Source organism: Schistocerca americana, chromosome 4, assembly GCF_021461395.2.
Source record: "Schistocerca americana isolate TAMUIC-IGC-003095 chromosome 4, iqSchAmer2.1, whole genome shotgun sequence".
NCBI classification, from domain to species: domain Eukaryota; kingdom Metazoa; phylum Arthropoda; class Insecta; order Orthoptera; family Acrididae; genus Schistocerca; species Schistocerca americana.
Genome location: NC_060122.1, coordinates 169,058,949 through 169,077,504, shown reverse-complemented (window position 1 = coordinate 169,077,504; position 18,556 = coordinate 169,058,949). Strand labels below are relative to the sequence as shown.

General features: G+C 40.6%; 1 protein-coding gene across 1 annotated transcript in view; it reads right to left on the bottom strand.

Moving 5' to 3' along the window:
- The window catches only part of LOC124613332 (translational regulator orb2-like), a 268,493-nt gene that overhangs the window by 26,074 nt on the left and 223,863 nt on the right, over positions 1 to 18,556 (bottom strand). The window contains exons 4-5 of the mRNA XM_047142028.1: positions 7,955 to 8,067; positions 6,941 to 7,151 (exon numbers count right to left, since the gene is read on the bottom strand). Coding sequence (XP_046997984.1) covers positions 6,941 to 7,151; positions 7,955 to 8,067 — 324 coding nt within the window. The remainder of the gene's footprint in view (positions 1 to 6,940; positions 7,152 to 7,954; positions 8,068 to 18,556) is intronic.

Sequence of the window (18,556 nt, the reverse complement as noted above, 5' to 3'; positions counted from 1 at the left end):
GAGTGCTCTCATTAAGAAACATTGGATGAATATAGTCCTGGTAATTTGAGCTCTATTTCAAGTAAAAGCTAGTTTTTCATGAATCTCAATGTTTATGATGTCTTCTCTTTTCAACTCTGTGTCATACAATGACAATGGCAGCTTCATTAATTGATATACGTAGATACTGTCTAAAAACTGTGTGGCTGATAGAGTTGGTAGTAAAGATGAAATACATTTAAATGTCATGTTTCATACTGAAGTTTTACTCCATGAACAACATTGATAACCTCTTTTCCTGTCATTATTTTGCAGGAGGCATCAATGAAAAGACGTTTGCAATTGTTTGAAATTATGTCTAAAATTTGCATGAAGTCACTAGATGCTCTCATTCTGAAATAATGGATGAATGTAGTCTGGGCAATTTGCAGGTTATGAGCTATGCTGCCTCAAGACTTATACACAATCTCTAACTGTAACACTTGTCTTATTGTGTGAAATCTTGAATGAGATTATACCTCCTGTTGAGTAGTTTGTGAAAGCACTTTAAATGTTTACATTGAGTCAATAATTATAGGAAATACTGAAAATAATATTTCCTCCCTCCCCCTCGGAAGCCTTCAGATATGCTACCGAGTGGATGACCTTGCATCAGTTAGCTATTAAATACTACGGATAAGCAGTTGAATGAGGACTATTATTGAATAAATTATGTATTGGTCCATACTTTATGGCATTTCTTATCTGACTGGAATTGAAATGCAGTGTGGAAACTGATGTTTTATTTCCAGCTATGTTCTCTGCATATGGCTCAGTTATCCAGCAAAACAATACTGTACTTCTCTTGTCAAGTTATTGAACAAAAGGTTAATGTAGAAAGAAACAAGCCTTTCCACAAGGATCCTACAAGAAGTTAACACTGAAGTCATCACACCTTGAGAGTTTCAACACATTCACTTTTGCAAGTGTATATCTTTAAGTAGCAAACATAATGCCGCAAGAAGGATACACTAGAAAATTAATTATCAGTTGCCTCTACAACTACAACAAAGTTTAAATCAGTTACAAGTGTGTGTATGTATCATTATTTATTGTGCTGGAATGGAAAAATGTGAGTATAAAGATGCAGCATATATATTTGAAAGGGAACTTTCAGAGTGGATGCTAGATAACAGCTTCTCATTCTCTAAATACGTACAGACATTTCACAGAGCATTGTATGGCTCACCCTGCAACATTTTTAACTCCTGTGAGGCAAGCAAGCAAAGTAGACTATTTTTGTCATGTAACAAAATAAAGAAGGTTGGAGATGACAGTAACAGAAAAGATGAAAGATCCAGATTCTTATCATCCAGTCCAACACCAAGCCAAAAGCATTGCACCCTGTTGTTGGTAGATACAATATCACCAATATTTACTCGAAAATACTGCAAACTGTTGTGTACACATTAGAAACAATAGTATGACAAAAATTGTATCTTTTTAAAAGAATTACTTGACAAGTATTAATTCATAAAGGCATATCTTTACTTGCAAAAAGTTGACAAACCATTATCCGAGTCTTTTTTTCATCACGTGAATCTTGCATAAATATTTGAATTTATTAAAGCCATACAAAGTGGATTCCATAAATAATGTGATCAATTTTTTTCCTGACATGGTGATGCAATGCAGTGTGTTTCAACCAGCTGGGCTTGTTGGTGTTCAAAACACATCTGGTCTCAATCACCTCGTGCTGGCAGAGTGTCAGGACATGCGTTCCTATGAACCTCATTTTGAGGTTAAGTGACATGGTTCGATGGATCATTCTGTGGAGGAATGTTATGCTACCAAATTTTGTGTTTAACATGGAAAGTCATCCACCAAACATTTCCATTAATTCAAAAGGCCTTCGAGAATGATTGCTTGTCCAAATCATAAGTTCTTTGGTGACACAAGTCATTGAAGGAGGGCCAGAGGAAGTCACTGACGAATCCAGCAGCTGACTTCCATCGACCCCCGAATCGACAAAAATGTGATACAATTCTCTGAATTCTGATTGACAGTTGAGCCTTCAGTTCATAGCAGAAACTTTAAACATGATGAAAAGAACTGTTTATCACATGGTAACCGAAGATTCGAACATGAGATAGGTGTATGCCAAACTAATCCCAAAAATGATGATGAACAAACAAAAGGACATGTGAGTTCCCTGGTACCAACGACTCTCGGAAATGCATGAAAAAGATCCCAATTTTTTAAACTTAGTTATCACCAGTGATGAGTCATAGATTTTTCAGCATGGCCCAAAGACAAAAAGGCAGAGTTTACAGTGGTACACTCCAGCATTGCCCTGCCCTGAGACAGCACGCACAAACAAGTCCGGGATCAAAACTGAGCTCACTGACTTCTTTGACATAAGAGGCATTGTCCACTATGAATTCATAGCTGGGGGGGGGGGGGGGGCAATGTGAAAGCAGCTTTCTACTGGAAAGTGTTCACCAGACTAAAAAGAAGAGCTGCACAGTGCTAAGTGGAATCTGCATTGTAACTACATGCCAGGCCACAGCTCCTTCACTGTCAATGAATTTCTGGCCAGAACCCACAACCCATAGCTTCCCCATCCTCTCTACAGTCCCTGGCTCCCCTAGATCTTTTTTTCCCTAATAGGAGGCCTGAAAGGGAACACTGGGACACAATTGAAAACACCCTGGCTCATGTCACATTGGATTTAACGGACATCACAGTGGAGTCCCCCCAGGCCTGGAAACATTTCCCCCAGAAGTGTATCAATGCAGGAGCATAGTGTTTTGAAAATTTTTGACTCGTATGAATATGTTCAGTAAATGATTTTCTATGTACTTGGTCACTTTACTTATGGAACCCACCTTGTATGTACTGAGTATATAGGCATCCACAAAAATATATTCAAGTGCAGTCAAGGTTCTAAAATTGGCATTTTAGGTATGTAACTGATCTGGTGATTTTGAAGATATGTCATGCCCCAATAACTTAATTTTGTGGGAGACCCATAACATTCATTGTTATCTCAAAAGAATGATAACTGTCCATATACTATTTTTTGAGGTGGATTACTTTCACACCCAAAATTGTTGCATATTTCCTTAGAGAATGCAAAGAGCATCTTTTTTACGTAATAATTATGATGCTGATGTTACCTTTTTCAGTTAATGATCAAAAATTACATCATTATTTGATTAGATACAGCTCTCCCAGTAGGTTAAAAAAATTAAGCTAAAAAATATTCAATAAAGATGTTTTTTCATATAGCAGAAATGGCAGACTGGCACTGAAAATTGAAAATCTGAAATGGAGGAAAGAACCTGAATGACTAAATCTCAAGGTGAGCAAACAGGAATTTCATTTTGAAAACAATTTATTTAACTTTGGCGCCACATGCAACACTTTGCTTACAAGTCTGATCAGGTTGAGTTATTTCATTATTTTCATGCCTTCCACGTTTTAGTCTCAACTGGCATAACCAGATGTGATAGGTGTTTTGTGTAAAATGAATCCCAGATCCAATGCTCAACTAAATGAGGGTGAAAACACGTGCCAACTGTGTGACAGAGAAATACTTTATGACTGCATGTTGCACCCCACAGACGCTGAATAGGTGCCAGCTTCTGGAGAGGATATGTTTCAATCATGAATTCCCACTTTTTTTGCTTCTCTAGTAAGGAAAAAATATTTTCTCTTTCCAGCTGTTGCAATTTGGTCTACAGAGGAACCATTCTTGCATCTAAAAGTGAGTGTCATAAGTCAGCAAGAAGTCATAGATCTAGTTTGTCCACAGACAAATGGTGAACCACTTTTGAAACTAAGTTGTGCTATGGAGGGAGAGTGTCCCTGAGTGATTTTTGGAGGGATGACAGCCAGGCACATTCCAGCCACATTCATGTTCTGCTGGTGAGTGTGGAGAGCAATGAGCTGGTTATTGATATCAGGCTCCACATTGGGAGTCCCAGTTCGATAAGGGCGGTGCAAGCAGACAACAGAGAAAAGTTAAAGTTTGAGCACTTTGTTTTGGCAATGTTCTGCAAAGACTGAATGTAAAGTAGCGCAGAAACCATTACCGAGCCAAGGGAAAGGCATAATTTTCCATGAACAACAGGACAATGACAGAAACCTAAATTGTACAGCAAATGCTAAAACCATAATATTTCCTATTACTTCCAGCAATATGATGCCAGAATAATTCACCTATTGGCTAAATATAATCATAGAAATGCATCAGAATTCTGATGTGAATAAGAAGTCTACTTCCCAAATCCCAGAAGAGCAACTGCCACCCCACACTGCCCTCCCCCTCCCCCCCCCTCCCCCCCCCCCCACTCTTGCACGCACTCTCCTGACACCCCCCCCCCCCTTCCCCCTTGTGAAAGCTTGTGACAGGCTGTTTCAGAAAATTTAAAGGTACAAGTCGTATAGGTTGACTGCTGTCTTTTGCAAGAAGTTATAGATACATTTTGCAATACATCTGTCTTCTTCAATTGTTGAGGTATGGTGTTATTAAATGTAATTGTTTGACATAATTTTCAGCAGAGAATATATCTCTGTATTTTCTGATATCTCAAAACCACTATTTGACATAGTTTTCTACAGTGTTTCTCCTGTCTCATCTTTAACAGAACCTTGTGAAGAGTGTTTTGTACTGCTATGTGAGTTAAATATTTACTGACTTCATTGACTGTTCAGTGGAACATGAATCATTAACATCATTCTGTATTCTGTTTCAAGTGCTTGTTTATTTACCTCCTTTTCCTCTTTTGTTTCTCTGGCATACATCTTTTCATTCACAAATATGGACAAAGAACATTAATTTTACAACTGTAGCTACCAGAAAACACTCCTCAAGTTGCTAATTTTTCTAAGAACATAAATCTCTGTAAGTAAGCCAGCATAGGAGGGCATAATTTTAAATATAAATGGCACAGTTACTGTTTATGGCAAGTTTTCCTATAGACTATATATAAATGTAGTTATATAATCAAGTTCATGAGAAGAATGAAATATTAACTCAGCAGCAAAGTGTGTATTGGTATGAAACTTTCCTGGTTGATTAAAATTGTGTGCTGAATCATGACCAGAACTTGTGACCTGTGTGCCCTTAAAGGGGAAAAGCTCTAATGAGTGGGCTAGCCAAGCAGAACTAACAATCTGTCCTCACAGCTTTTCTTCCACAAGTACCTGACCTGGTAGGAAATGACTGGAAGGTAGGAGATGAGGCACTGGTGAAGGAAAGCTTTGTGGATGGGTCATGAGCAGTGTCTGGGTAGTTTAGTCAGTGGAGCATTTAGCATCTGTGAAACGCAAAGGTCTTGGGTTAGAGTTTCAGTCTGGCATATAGTTTTAATCTGCCAGGAAAGTTTCATGTCAGCGCTGCTGAGTGAAAATTTCATTCTGGAAACATCCCCCAGGGATGGCTATGCTATGTCTCTACAATATCCTTTCTTCCAGCAGTGCTAGTCCTTCAAGTTTGGAAGGAGAATTTCTATGAATTTTGGAAGGTAGAAAATGAAGTAGTTGTGGAAGTTAGGCTGTGAGGACTTGTTGTGAGTTGTGCTTTGGTAGCTCAGTCAGTAGAGCACTTCTCTCAAAAGGCAAAGGTCCCGAGTTCGAGTCTTGGTTTTGCATAAAGTTTTCAACTGTCAGGAAAATTTCAAGTTCCCAAAAAAACCGTGTAAACAGGGAAAGACACAAACTCAGAAACTAATTCCATATCAGAAGAGAGTGAGGACTCTAAAGGTTTGATGGCCATACAATATGGATAGCTTATCTCCGATGGTGTCTTCTGGCATTTCTTACAGCACTGGTGAAAAATATGTGACCAGAAACTGTAAGTTTTGGCATAAACTAAACAAATGTTGTAAAAACTGCTTTCTGCAGCAACAAATCTTTTTAATCCTCTGTTTTCAAGATGATAAAATGGAATATATTGAAGAATGATACAGTGATGTGTAAAGTGCATGACATTTCATACGTCTACAGCTATTTATCAGTCTTGACTCTCTGGAGAGCTTCATTTCACCAAGTGATTTAAGAGTTTTTATAAGTAAATCTGACAGTAATTCCAGAATATAATATAATTTGAAGATAAAGAAAAGTGCAAGCTTTTGGAGTCAGGGTGAAGGGTTGAAGAGGAAGGAACAGGGATGAAGAAAAGTTACTGGTGAGGTTTAGGAAATGAGGAGAGTCACAGAAAAGTTGCCCAGAACCTGTTATCATGGGAGGCTTACCAGACACAAGCTTCTCGGTGACTTTTCTGCAACTTTCCCAATTTCCTAAACCTCACCACTCCTTTTCCTTCTTCCCCTTCAAGCCTTCAGCCACAAGGAGCAACTGGCTCCAAAAACTTACATATTTTCTTACTTTTGTATGTTTTTCTCTTGAAGCTGTTTTCTGAATATTTTTTTATATATCTATATTTTCAAAAATGGATTATTTTTATTGATATTTTGACAGTAATTCCAGACATTCCATTTACCTCTTCAGTGATAGTCCAGTCTGGCTGCACAAGTTTTCAGACGAGATTCCCTTTTCGTATTACATAAGCATCTCAAAATGTTACTGCACTCCCACAAAAACTAGCAGTCACTGGATAAGTGCAGTAATGATGTACATCTTGTACCCACATCTAAGCATCAGATTTTTCAAAAAAGAAAGCACAGGAAAACACGAACTGAACTGAAATCTGAACAAAGCTTTCCCAAATTTCAGTCCACTGCTACACACATGCATCACTTCATTTGAGACACTGTATGCATAATAAATATTTAATAACGTTCATGAATGTATTTTTGAGCACAATTTCATTTTTTGTTACTTGTGATCACAGTCTCTCATTTAGCATTCTGTATGTAATTTTTAATTATAACTAAATACGTGGATAGTAAAAGAGACAACAAATTTTGAATTATACAAGATGAAAAGCTTGAAAATCACTAACAAATTCTGTTACCTGCTTTCAAAGGACGTGGCACACCCCCAACGAATACTGTCTTACGAGGATCTAGTGGCATCGAGGCATCTAGCACAAAGTCCGCATCTGATAGACGCCATGGCCGGATTTGCACAGGCTTGTCTTTTATTGTCGGTGAAGACACACACAGGTACAGTTTATCATCATCTTGGATGCAAGCGTCAATTAATTGCTGTACTGAGCTCTCATCCTGTAAAGAGGAGCACAGTATTAATAATAAAGTATTATTTTAAAAAATGACAAAGTATTTTCTTTGCTGTTCACAGATATACCAATGATCAGGGACTTTGGATATTGCCAGTATTTGCTATGAACTCAAAATTTGGTTTGTGTGCATACTTAGGCCCAATTAAAATAAAAGAAATGTCATTTGAACAGTTATCTGTATTGCATTAATGTAACACATACCAAATTTTACGTTTATCAGATGAGCAGCTTTTGTCCAACAGTTAAAGGTAAGTTCTTCAATGAGGAGGTCATCAACTGGACACCATAGACAGGACTTTTAACTTTTACTTTATAAATCACAGGTTGATAACCTTTCTTTTATGACAAAATAGTATGATAATAAATGTGTTACATCAAATTTACTGATAACTATTTTTAACGTGGCATAGTCTGTGAGGAAATAATTACAGTAAGAATAGAGTAGTGAGTTAAGACAGTTTCCTTGGCAAACATAAAAATATTGGTGTTTCAAACTTTCCCTGTCTGATAACCCTGTTTTAATGTTAACAGCATGAAAACGATAGAAGTAAAACAGATCCACATTTTTCCTGAGTCCACATTAGGTTCAAAGAAGTGATCCATTATCCTCATTGGAATATCTGTCAACGCCTGCATACAAGTTCTCAATATATTATTCACAGTTACCCACTAAATAGCATTTCTTGAACCCATACATCACACACACACACACACACACACACACACACACACACACACACACACACACATCACATCACATCACAAAAATTACTTATCAAACTTTACCTGAAATAAAAGGAAGGCATATCCCTTTGGAGGGAAGTAGGACTTGCTTTCAGCTTTATGTGGCCAGTCAACAACCAGTGGACCAAACCGTCTGAAACTAGCAGTGATTTCATCTGAAAACAGAAACATTACATTAATATAAATACTGTCTCTCACATGGAAGGATATTCATGTAATTATCTGTCATTTCCAATAATTATGCCTAGTTGCCATATTCCTTTTTTTCCCTTGGTAAAGCAAATGGAAAGTGTTTATCATTTCTAGTGTCTTATATTTATGTCATAACTTATCTATCATTACTTTTGGGTTCTTAAACACATCTACAGGTACAAATTTTAACTGGTGGTCCTTTTTAAATCATTAAAGTATGTACAAAAGAGTCATGAAACTAGGGAGACTGTTTATCATCCTATCCACAAAACATCCACTGGAGTCTCCTGATTATCTGATAGCCCATTCACCTGTTAAAACTTTTAAGAGGATGGTGACACATCATACACACAACTCTGTAAATGTGAATCACAACTTTTCCTGTACGATTTTGTAATAACAGCTAACTAATGCATGCATTACTAACCTTCATATTAAGTAAGATGATGTGCATTGTTCTGGAAAAATGCTGTCTTGCACTGAGATTTACAGAATGTGCATTATAACAGGTTGTAGTCAGACCTGGTTGAAGGCCAAAGTGACACAAGTCACCACTAGGGGCACCAAGCTGTGAGGAGAGCCCGAGGGGCCACAGCTGCTACGAATTCTAAATAGTGCGTATCACAATTAGTAACGAAAACTGACAGGGGGGGGGGGGGGGGGGGGAGGTGCCAATGAGTTGCTTGTGATGGGGTAATGTTCTCGAACCGGCCCTGATTGCAGTCAGTACTGTTAGTCCACTACAGTAAGTTCACGATTCGTGCAGCGGCTGTTGCGAAAAGCAAAGGCTTTGCGAGGGGATAGTAAAGGTGAGCCGAAGGAAGCGTCTGTTGTTACCGCAGTCCTGGCACCGTTACTCAAAACAATGTCCACGGTAATTCATCGCGTCTATGGGCACCTTAACGTCCAATTTTTTTCACAATCCAATGTTGCCATAGTCACGAATGATGATGATTGTGAAATGATGAGGGCAACCCAGTCCCCGGGCAGGAAAAATCCCCAACCCGGCCGAGAATCGAACCCAGAACCCCGTGATCCAGAGGCAGCAACGCTAGCCCTAGACCACTCGGAGAAATACGAATATCTTCCAACTAGTGCCAATTTCCTCCGCTTCTGGCAGCACCAGTAAAATCGTCAGTTACTACTGGAGTAAATAAATGTTGTAAATGAAGAACACAATACTGTGTTTTACATTTATAATTTCAGTGTTCTAGCAAGAAGCGACGGAAGAATCCATTAATATGAATGAATGCTTACAGTCTATTCATATATGTGTTTACCATTAACGCACAACAGTTGATGCACCAGTAATGTTTTTCCTCGGCAGCAAACAACGAAAGGGTTGAGAGCACCGTAGTGCGATTTTACATTTTACCTCTGCTAGTGTCATGGGAACACGATCTACAGATTCGAACACCCTAAAAATTTAGTACACATTACCATCATTGGCTTCTGAGGTGTTCCGGTTATCCAGTTACTAAAACAAAATATATTCATAGAGATTACATTCTTTGATATTAGTACATATTCTGATAACATCATGAATGAAGGTGACGAAAAGATTATCGAGTCCTTACTATTACAAGTGATTCGGATTTTCCGTACGTTAGAAGAGCAAGTAAGTACTTTGCTCATTGTCGTCGTGTGAAACATTGACTACGCCTCCGCCTCCGCCAGTCGTCATCGTAACGGATCGCGTTCTTCAAATGAAACGAGTGGTTTTTGGTGAGTATAGTAATAATCAGAGCCTTTATGTTCAGTAACTGCAGAGTTCGTATACAATGTTGCGTTGCAAACCTTTACTTTCTTGTTTCATTGTTTGCTTACATCGATTACCAGGAACGAACTTTGGAAACACAGAATATTTAAGAATTACTTTCTGGTGAAACTAAAAAATATGCGTGCGACCGGTAATCATACATCATACAAACGCGACTTGTTGGTTACAGTACATGAAACAAATCATTTACTACAGCTGTGTGTTACTTGAGCGATATGAGAGTGTACCGATACGCAACATTGTTACGTCATTACTTGTACTACGTGCAGGAGATATATTTTCTTCATGCACCCTATCAGTTTCTAACAGGCTGAATTTTTAATCTGACTTGGCTTTACATGTAAAAATTAGAATAGCGGCTAACAGCGATAAAAAACAATGAAAAAGCGCGAGGTACATAAAGTAGAGAAAGCTTATTGGCAGTTAATGTCTACTCATTCCTGTCTGATTCACGTCGGCTCAGTATCAGTTACTGGCACGTCAATCATCCGTAGTACCGGTATGAAAAGTATTAAATAAATGTATAAATTTTATACCTTACTTTCGCTGGCTTTTATTCATTGTAAACAGTTTGCAAATTAGTGGATGAATGTTAGCAGCGACTGACACGATCTGAAAGTTTAAATGGTGGACTGTGATGCTACTTATAACACTATATGAATTAGAAAAGGATGTGTTATGCATAAAGTACTATAAACTTTCGTCTGAAGAGTGAACTTATTTCACTAAGAGCTCATATATGGATGCAAAGTTATCTTTAAGCTATTTGTCTTTAAGCTATCTTATACCGCTCTAGCTGTTGCTTTGGAGTACATTTCATACGGGAAATACGGAGGTATAGTTTCAGATGCGGCCAAGACAATTGCTTATGCTAAGTCTCCTGAAAAACGTAAACGTTTATCGTGAAAACTCGCATGTAAACTAATTTATTTATTTAAAACTAGTACTAAAAGCAACAGATATTTCTCTTTATTGTCAAATGCAGGGATTGTTTAAAGTAAAAAATCAGCAGTTTTATATGTCAGATAGGTGTCGATATTTAGTACCTAGTTTCGTTTCAGGAAGATTGCAGGCTGTCCTGTAATGTATTCTTTTGTTCACATCTCGCCGTGTAAAAGAAAAATGCGATTTCCCACCACTGAATCTAGAACCATCAACTGTAACGAGTGATTAGTAACAGGGAGATCATACACTATGCGATCAAAAGTATCCGGACACATGGCTGAAAATGACTTACAAGTTCGTGGGACCCTTCATCGGTAATTCTGGAATTCAATATGGTGTTGGCCCACCCTTAGCCTTGATGACAGCTTCCACTCTCGCAGGCATACGCTCTATCAGGTGCTGGAAGGTTTCTTGGGGAATGGGAGCTCATTCTTCACGGAGTGCTGCACTGAGGAGAGGTATCAATGTCGGTCGGTGAGGCCTGGCACCAAGTCGGCGCTCCAAAACATCCCAAAAGTGTTTTGTAGGATTCAAGGTTAGGACTCTAGGCAGGCCAGTCCATTACATGGATGTTACTGCCGTGTAACCAATCCGCCACAGGCCGTGCAGTATGAACAGGTGGTCGATCGTGTTGAAAGGTGCGATAGCCATCCCCGAATTGCTCCTCAACAGTGGGAAGCAAGAAAGTGCTTAAAACATCAATGTGATAGTGCCACGCAAAACAAGAAGGGGTGCAAGCCCCCTCCATGAAAAACACGACCGCACCGTAACACCACTGCCTCCGAATTTTACTGTTGGCACTACACACGCTTGCAGATGACGTTCACCGGGCATTCACGATACCCACACCCTGCCATGAGAGCGCCACATCGTGTACCGTGATGCATCACTTTACACAACGTTTCTCCACTGTTCAATCGTCCAATGTTTACGCTCCTTACACCATTGTTTGGCATTTACCGGTGTGATGTGTGGCTTATGAGCAGCCGCTCGTCCATGAAATCCAAGTTTTCTCACCTCCCGCCCAACTGTCATAGTACTTGCAGTGGATCCTGATGCAGTTTGGGATTCCTGTGTGATGGTGTGAATAGATGTCTGCCTATTACACATTACGACCCTCTTCAACTGTCGGCGGTCTCTGTCAGTCAAAAGACGAGGTCGGCCTGTACGCTTTGTACTGTACGTATCCCTTCAGGTTTCCACTTCACTATCACATCGGAAACAGTGGACCTATGGATGTTTAGGAGTGTGGAAATCTCGCGTACAGATGTATGACAGAAGTGACACCCAATCACCTGACCACGTTCAAAGTCCCTGAGTTCCGTGGAGCGCCCCATTCTGCTGTCTCACGATGTCTAATAACTACTGAGGTCGCTGATATGGAGTACCTGGCAGTAGGTGGCAGTACAATGTACCTGATATGTTTTTGGGGGTGTCCGGATACTTTTGATTACATACTTTAGATTCCAGCATTCCTGTGAAATAGTTTATTGTAGACTACCAAACGAGATACTTTTACGCACTAAAAGTATGTGATTTCAGAATGAGGTGGGAGCTGCTTCATGGCTGGCACTGCTTCCAAATAATACCTAATTTTCGTGCGAAACCATAAAAAAATAAAAACCGATAAGCAACTGCAAACTGTCGGATTTTTCGGCAGAGGCGCTAGCAAGATAGGCTTGCTAACACAATACTGCGTCCGCAACATGACTTAAAACTGTAGCAAGAGGAAATAGCGTTGAGACAAGTTGTAAACAGCTATCATCCGCTAATCATCGGAAATGTTTAGAAGCGGAAGTGTTTAGATAACTTTGTTGATAAAATTTTGGCAGGCGTCGGAAATTCAATACAAAATGGCATATGTTGCATACATATATATGAAACAACGAAAAATCCGGGATGGAATAATGACAATATTATGAAAAGGGTAGACTGCTACTCACCATATAGTGGAGACGTTGAGTCGCAGACATGCACAACAAAAAGACTGCAAAACAAGTTATCTTCCGTCCAAAAGGCCTTCTTCTCAAATAGACAAAACGCACTCACAAACGCAAACACAACTCATGTGTGTGTGTGTGTGTGTGTGTGTGTGTGTGTGTGTGTGTGTTTGTGTGTTTGCGTGAATGTTTGTGTGTTTCCGAAGAACACCTTTTGGCCGAAAGCTCACTTGTTCAGCAGTCTTTTTCTTGTGCCTGTCTGCGGCTCAAAGTCTCTAATATACGGCGAGTAGCAATCTATTATTTTCATGATACATATGTGATATTGAAATGTAGAGAAGAACTATATCTACTACTAAAAATCATAAAACTTCTTGAACCGTACGCAAAAAATTATTTTTTAAGAAAAATATGCTAAATATGGAATAGCAATTGGGAATGGGTCATGCTGACCGATCACCTTGCCAGTGACAAGAGCTGCGTTTGATAAACTGACGTACCCGAAGAAAAATACACGGCAGTATAATGAAATCTAAATCTGTTCGACGTGATATACAGCGAAATATGCGGTTAAAGTTAAGTTGTGCTGCTTTAGGTACCAATCTAACCACCTCGGTCACGGCGATATACTATATTCCGAAAGAAGTGCCGAATGTAAACCACGAGTGAGACTTGTGGTCCAATATTCGGGCCAAATGTGGCTATCACGAGCCTGGCACGTGGTAGATAGGTCGAGCGAAATGTAAAATGCACGGCCCTGGCCCGAGATACGACGGTCGAGACTTGTGATGGGTCTCGCCACACACAGCACAGGCCGTATCGCACTGATAAGGGGGGAGGCCGCGACGCTGGGATCACGGATTTACTTTGTACACCAGGGCTTCCCAAGCCTTTCAGCAGGTGGACCTCTTCTTCAGTCGAAAATCCATGGCGGACCCCTCGTCAATCAAGAGGACAGTAACTTTAAATTTCAAAGCGAAACCCATAGGAACTGAAAGCTTCTTAATGCAAGTTCCATGTTCCCAATGATCCCCCCCCCCCGAAGTATCGTTAGTCTTTGGTTTAGAGATGAATGAAAACAACTTGAAGGTCAAAAATCGACTTATGAAATAGGTAGTGCACTGAAAAAGCAAGTTTTAACATTTAATCATTTAATGATGCCTGGGGCGGCATACGTACCAGCGAGCGCTGTGATTGGTCGACAAAGCTTGCTCCGCGCATGCTTTCAGAACAGGCTAGGAGATACTGCAAGAAACGTCAGCGACACACCCGAGTAAAACAACCCAGAAAATCATCTGTCACCGAGCACTAACTCGAACATAATCATGAAATCAAGGTTTCAGCGCATCTACCGCCGTGAGCCGGCGCACAAACGACCCCCGTATTGTTGCGAAACAATCAGAGAAGCCGCATTCTCAGGCACCTCACTTAGGAACAGCAAAGGCTGCTTGGGAATAAGACTTGAAGTAAATGTACACATGTTTTTCACACGAAAAAAAGTGAAGAATTTGATTTTCACATTTTTATTCAATAATTTTACTCATTATTTTACACGATTTGGTGAAGGGTGGCCGCGGACCCCCTAGAAAGAGCCGGCGGACCCCTAAGGGATCCGCGGACCACACGTTGGAAAGCCCTGTTGTTCACCTTTAGTAGGCCATTAAAACAATGTAATGTGGAAGTAGTAAGATACACTTTTAGTAGGCCATTAAAACAGCGTAATGTGCAAGTAGTAAAGGTGCACTACTCTGGCAATTCCGAAAAAAATCTCAAGAGAAGTTTTACGCGTCTGTCATGTAACTGATGTATCTGTGCGAAGGTGCCGGTCGTAAGAAATCAGTGTGATCAAGTGGTCAGCGTTCGCGCTTTGCGAGAGGGTCGCGGACGAGGCGACAGTTTGAATTGCCATGACATTCATTATCTGCAGTAGTCGAAGAACAGTGAGTCACCTTCATTTGTGTATTACAAATGTAAATTCTGTGATATTAAAAAAAATTGCACCTACACTATTTGTTCTTAGTACATTAGCAAAGTCTCATCACTACGCTGTTTAACTGCCAAATGGGAGGCCCCATTTACTTGTGATGGTTATAAATATGTTTGTTCTAATAATTAAATGTATTTAAAAATAAGGAGTAGTCAAATAATATGAAATTCACTGAAACTTCATGCAAATACACGTAGGTGTTTTTAACTGTTACCTTTCAAATGTAATACGACCAGTGACGAAAAAAAATATAGATTAAAGGTTATGTTTGTGAGGGAGTTCAACCGTCGCCACAAGTCGCCTTATTCACGTTCGTTTGACGAAACTCGGGCGCTAACCACTTAACCACCATTAACATTATCGTCCAGCACCTACGCACAGATACATAAGACACCTGACAGACGCGTAAAATTTCTCTTCCGATTTTCTCGGAATTGTCAGAGTAGTGCACCTTACTAGTAGCCCACTATGTTGTTTTAGTGGCCTACTGAAGGTGTATAAAGGTTGAAGTAAATCTGTGAACCCGACATTGTCCCCTCCCCTTGTGAGTTACATGTTATTCTTTCTCACAAGAGAACCTCCCCATCGCACCCCCCTCAGATTTAGTTATTAGTTGGCACAGTGGATAGGCCTTGAAAAACTGGACACGGATCAATCGAGAAAACGGGAAGAAGTTGTGCGGAACTATGAAAAAAAAGTAAAATATACAAACAGTAGTCCATGCGCAACATATGCAACATCAAGGAGATTGTACCATAAGGAGTGCCGTGGTTAGCGTGAGTAGCTACGGAACGAGAGGTCCTAGGTTCAAGTCTTGCGTCGAGCGAAAATTTTACTTTCTTTATTTTCGCAAAGTTATGATCTGTCCGTTCGTTCATTGACGTCTCTGTTCACTGTAAGAAGTTTAGTGTCTGTGTTTTGCGACCGCACCGCAAAACCGTGCGATTAGTAGACGAAATGACGTGCCTCTCCAATGGGAGCCGAAAACATTTGATCGCAAGGTCGTAGTTCAACCGATTCCTCCATAGGAAAACATCTGATATATTCTATACGACACTGGTGACGGCATGTGCGTCACATGACAGGAATATGTTGTCGACCCACCTAACTTGTACACTTAGCGAATGGGTAAAAAGATTCTTCTACCTTGCCCGATTTAGGTTTTCTTGTGGATGTGATAATCACTCCGAAAAAAGTGATGAAAACATAAGAGTTTGTCACATAAACTGAAAAAAAAAATTTAAACTTTTCGCTCGAGGGAAGACTTGAACCTAGGACCTCTCGATCGGTAGCTGCTCTCGCTAACCACGGGACCACGGCGCTCCGTGACACCCATTGTCCTTGATGTTGCCTATCTTCGCATGGACTACTCAGTTTGTATATTTTACTAATTTTTTTCATAGTTCCACACAACTTCTTCCTGTTTTCTCGATTGAACTGTGTTCAGTTTTTCAAGGCCTATCCACTGTGCCAACTTATAACTAAATCTGAGGGGGGTGCGATGGGGAGGTTCCCTTGTCAGTCAAGTTCGCATGTCGAATTATGTTCCCAAATATTACGGACTTATAGCCACAAAATGTTTTCAAAACGTAAATGTTGTGATGAGAACATTGAGCGTTATGTCGATACTGCCCATAGTGATGGCAGTGGCATCATACGTCCTGTACGACAAAAATGTAGGTCGTTAGTTAGGATGATACCGCTGACGAAGATCAACTCCCAGAGCCCTGGATTTGCAAGAAATGCGAAGTACAGTAGAGCGTCAATTATCCGAAGTAATTGGGGGACATGGGTGTTCGGAAAACCGGTTTCTTCGGATAATCGAACTGTACATGTTTATTTGCAAAAAGAAGTACTGTACAGTAAATTTATTCATAAAAACAAGCATCTCTTTTAGTATTACAAAGTATCATACAAAGGCAACTTCAGTAGGAATATATAGTAATAATCTCGTACTTGTCCCTCATAGAAAGGACAACACGTTTACGTTAAGCATTTTGTATCGTCAAGTTCACTTCTTCACGCAGCCGCACACAAGTGGTCGTAACATAGAACAGAAGATGACTGTTTGCACCGTGAGAAGCTCTTCTTGGGGGCGCGCAATCCTTCAAACTGCGCGGAGCGGCACGCCTCAACTCTAAGCTGGCGCAGCTGTTGCTGTGAACAGCTTTGATACTGCCGCTACTGCTACTGCCAGTGCCAAGCCGACAGACGTGTGCTGATTGTTGAAACAAGGCGACTGGCGTTTTGGCCGGTCAGCAGCGCCTTGTGAAGGCCCAATTAGAAACAATGTTCTGCCAGCGGTGGTCCAGTGCGGCGACTACTGTGGGAAACTTGGTTTGGGAGTGAGGGGGATGATGGACGGTAGGGTGGGAGAGTAACAGGTGCGAGCGAGTACACAGTTCAGTTAAGCGGTCGTTCGGTTGACCGACGTTCGGATAATCCACGCTCTACTGTAGTCCAAAAATCTAGACCAGGGCTTCCCAACCTGTGGTCCGCGGACCCCTCAGGGGTCCGCTGGCTCTTTCTAGGGGGTCCGCGGGCGCCTTTCACCAAATCGTGTAAAATAATGAGTAAAATTATTGAATAAAAATGTGAAAATCTAATTCATCACTGTTTTTTTTTTTCGTGTGAAAAAACATGTGTACTTTTACTTCAAAAAAACATGTGTACTTTTACTTCAAGTCGTATCCCCAAGCAGCCTTTGCGGTTCCTAAGTGAGAACGTATACGCAGTTTAGTGCCGGAGAATGCGGCTTCTCCGATCGACTGTTTAGCAACAATACGGGGGTCGTTTGTGCCCCAGCTCACGGCGCTAGATGCGCTGTAGCCTTTTACGCATGCACGGAGCGAGCTTTGTCGACCAATCACAGCGCTCGCTGGCACGTATGCGGCCCCAGGCATCATTAAATGTTAAACTTGCTTTGTCAGTGCACTACCTATTTCAAAAGTCGATTTTGACCAGTTTATTACTTCTAACATGGATCGGTGGCTGAAGTCAGGATCATTGAAGAAGGGTGCAGTTTCTCCATCGCCTTCACAACAAGGGAAGTTTCCAGTTGAAATGAATGACGAGGGAGGACGACCAAAGGAAGACTTTATCAAAGGAAGACTTTACATACACTTGAACATTTTTCTTCGGATTTCACGAAAAACCATACACACACACGCACGCGCGCGCGCACACACACACACACACACACACACACACACACGACTGTTACGAAATCTGCATGCTCCTTACACAACAGTAGCCAAATAGTGGAAGTGAACAGACCATAAGCGGCAGCTTGTCAACAACGAACAGTTTGGACGTAACGTTGATTGCTCTTTGAGGAAGACAGCTCCATCGTGTGAAATTTCAATTACTAAGTAATTTTAATCAGGCTATAGTGTGTTAAACAAAGGGAGTAAATCCACTAGTAAGTGTCTGGATACAGTGGGAGTTCAAATTGGGTCGTTAATTTCAAGTTGTTTTCATTCATCTCTAAACCAAAGACTATTGATACTTCGGTGGAGGGGGGGGGGGGGGGGGTCATTGGGAACAAGGCACTTCCATTAAGAAGCTTTCAGTTCCCATGGGTTTCGCTCTGAAATTTAAAGTTACTGTGATCTTGACTGACTAGGGGTCCGCCATGGATTTTCGAGTGAAGAAGGGGTCCGCCGGCTGAAAAGGTTGGGAAGCCCTGATCTAGACTATACAAGAGGCAGCCTTAGATCAGGTAGGAATAAATAAAAGAGAACTAGAATTATTTGATAACACGATCGGAGAACCGTGGGGTGGCTCGGAGGCTGGGCGAT